The 1,991-nt window shown below is 44.5% G+C and overlaps 1 protein-coding gene across 25 annotated transcripts in view; it reads right to left on the reverse strand.

The window, feature by feature from the left end:
• Madd (MAP kinase activating death domain) overlaps positions 1 to 1,991 on the reverse strand; it is a 45,773-nt gene that overhangs the window by 34,918 nt on the left and 8,864 nt on the right. For 15 of the 25 annotated variants that reach the window (XM_029536122.1, XM_029536115.1, XM_029536114.1 and 12 more), the window contains exons 7-8: positions 1,271 to 1,351; positions 489 to 497 (exon numbers count right to left, since the gene is read on the reverse strand). In XM_029536122.1, coding sequence (XP_029391982.1) covers positions 489 to 497; positions 1,271 to 1,351 — 90 coding nt within the window. The remainder of the gene's footprint in view (positions 1 to 488; positions 498 to 1,270; positions 1,352 to 1,991) is intronic. The other 10 variants (XM_021192444.1, XM_021192448.2, XM_021192446.2 and 7 more) reach the window with 1 other exon arrangement.

Here is a 1,991-nt window from a genome sequence, read left to right on the forward strand (position 1 = left end):
TTTGTTTTTCCGAGACAGGGTTTCTCTGTAGAGCCCTGGCTGTCCTGGAACTCACTCTGTAGACCAGGCTGGCCTCGAACTCAGAAATCCGCCTGCCTCAGCCTCCCGAGTGCTGGGATTAAAGGCGTGCACCACCACCACCCGGCTTACATTAGTCATTCTTAAGCAGCCATCAAGAACTAAAACACAGCAAGAGAAGACTGCTAGTGAATTTTCTGAACTTGCAACCCTCACCAGCCTCTACTGCAACAAGGTATCACATTACATCAGCAGGCATGAGGCAAGTGAGCTGAGAACAGATGCAGAATGACCCAGTTCAGTTCAATACCATCTAGACTCTAGATTCTAGAGGAGCTACTAGGGGCTTCAGACAACATAGAAAGACTTCTAAGGAGCTTTCAAGTGAGACCAGACTCCTTAGAAGCACAGCTGGTGGTCCTACATAATACATACGACAGGGAAGGGAAGAGAGCCTTGCTGTGTTTTACCTTCAGGAACTGTTACGCATGCAGAAGAAAAGAAATCAATCAATAATAAAAAAAAAATGGGTGGAAGAGCTTACTCAAAGAAAGGGATTTTTAAAGGGGGCATCTACGGGGACTTTGGAATTGATTTAAGAAGCAAATTTGTCCAAACTTCTAACTTCCACCTTATAAGACTAAAGGAACACTATAAAGAGAAATAATGGCAGATATGACAAGACACAGAAAGTGAAGGGTGGTTTTGGTTTTGTTTGGGTTGAGGCGATCTCACAGGCAGGCCAGGCTAGTCTCAAACTGACAACCCACCCTCACCACCATCCCACCACCCTGAGTGCAGGGATTTCTGGTGACCTGAAGTAGACATACACATAGCTTCATGTCCATTACAGGGCAACAGAGCAAACAGTGAGTCAGAAAGAACCTTCCTAAGATTTATCCTGTTATACAAAACTTAGGTATAACTCTTCTTAAGCCCATTCAAGACAACAGACGTCTATGCCACCTGAGGGTTCCTAGACCAGCTGCCTCCCTGCAGCAACCTTAAGTCACCTGCTACTTCTTTTATTTAAAAAATGTTGTGATGCTTTAACGTACCCTGTGTTGAGTATGTCTGCATGTGTGCCACGGCACATGTGTGCCACAGCCTACGTGTGGGGCTCAGGGGATGACTTGCGGAAGAGTCCCCTCTTCTACCTATGGGCCCAACTGTCAGAGCTGATGGCAGGTGCCATTACCTGCTGAGCCATCTTGCAGACCCTCCCCCTACTTCTCTTTCATTCCTTGCCTACCTGCTTTAAGTGTTTTTTCAGCTCTAATGATTCTGGTTCTGGTAGGATGGGGAGCACTTCTGCATTGGTGGGGGCAATCACCTGCAGCAGAGAAAAGAAAAAAAAGACATGCGCTTAGAATGGACCATCAAGGAGCTCTGCTTATATAGAGCAAACACCATGCATAGGGAGGTTGGATAGACACAATAGTGTCATATGCTACACTATACACCCGAGAGGTAGCTATACCTACATTAACATTGGTGACTATCTCCAAATGATAGGATTATGATCGTATTTTCTTCCTTTATATTTCCTTTATTTTTGAAGACGTATATTTTGTTTTTAATTATGTATAGGTATGTGTATCTGCATGTGAATATGCACGAGTGCAGATATTAGCAGAAGCTGGAGATACTGAGGGCTGTGAGCACCTGATGTGGGTGCTGAGATGTGAACCCAGGCCCCTTTAAGAGCAGTGTGAACTCTTAACTGCTGAGCCATCTCTCCAGCCCCTAAACTTACTTTCATTTTTTTTCTTATTACATTTATTTATTTGTGTTTGGAGGGAGGAGGTATTCATGTCACATGTGTGGAGGACAGAGGACAACTTTCCACCATGTGGGTCCTGGGGGTCCTGGGGGTTGAACTCAGGTTGTCAGAGGTGGAGGCAAGTGCAAGGGCCTTTCCCTGTTAAGCCATTTATTTTTTTGAATTTTTTTCTTTAAGTTATATATATATA

The sequence above is a fragment of the Mus pahari genome, chromosome 3 (assembly GCF_900095145.1).
Source record: "Mus pahari chromosome 3, PAHARI_EIJ_v1.1, whole genome shotgun sequence".
NCBI lineage: Eukaryota > Metazoa > Chordata > Mammalia > Rodentia > Muridae > Mus > Mus pahari.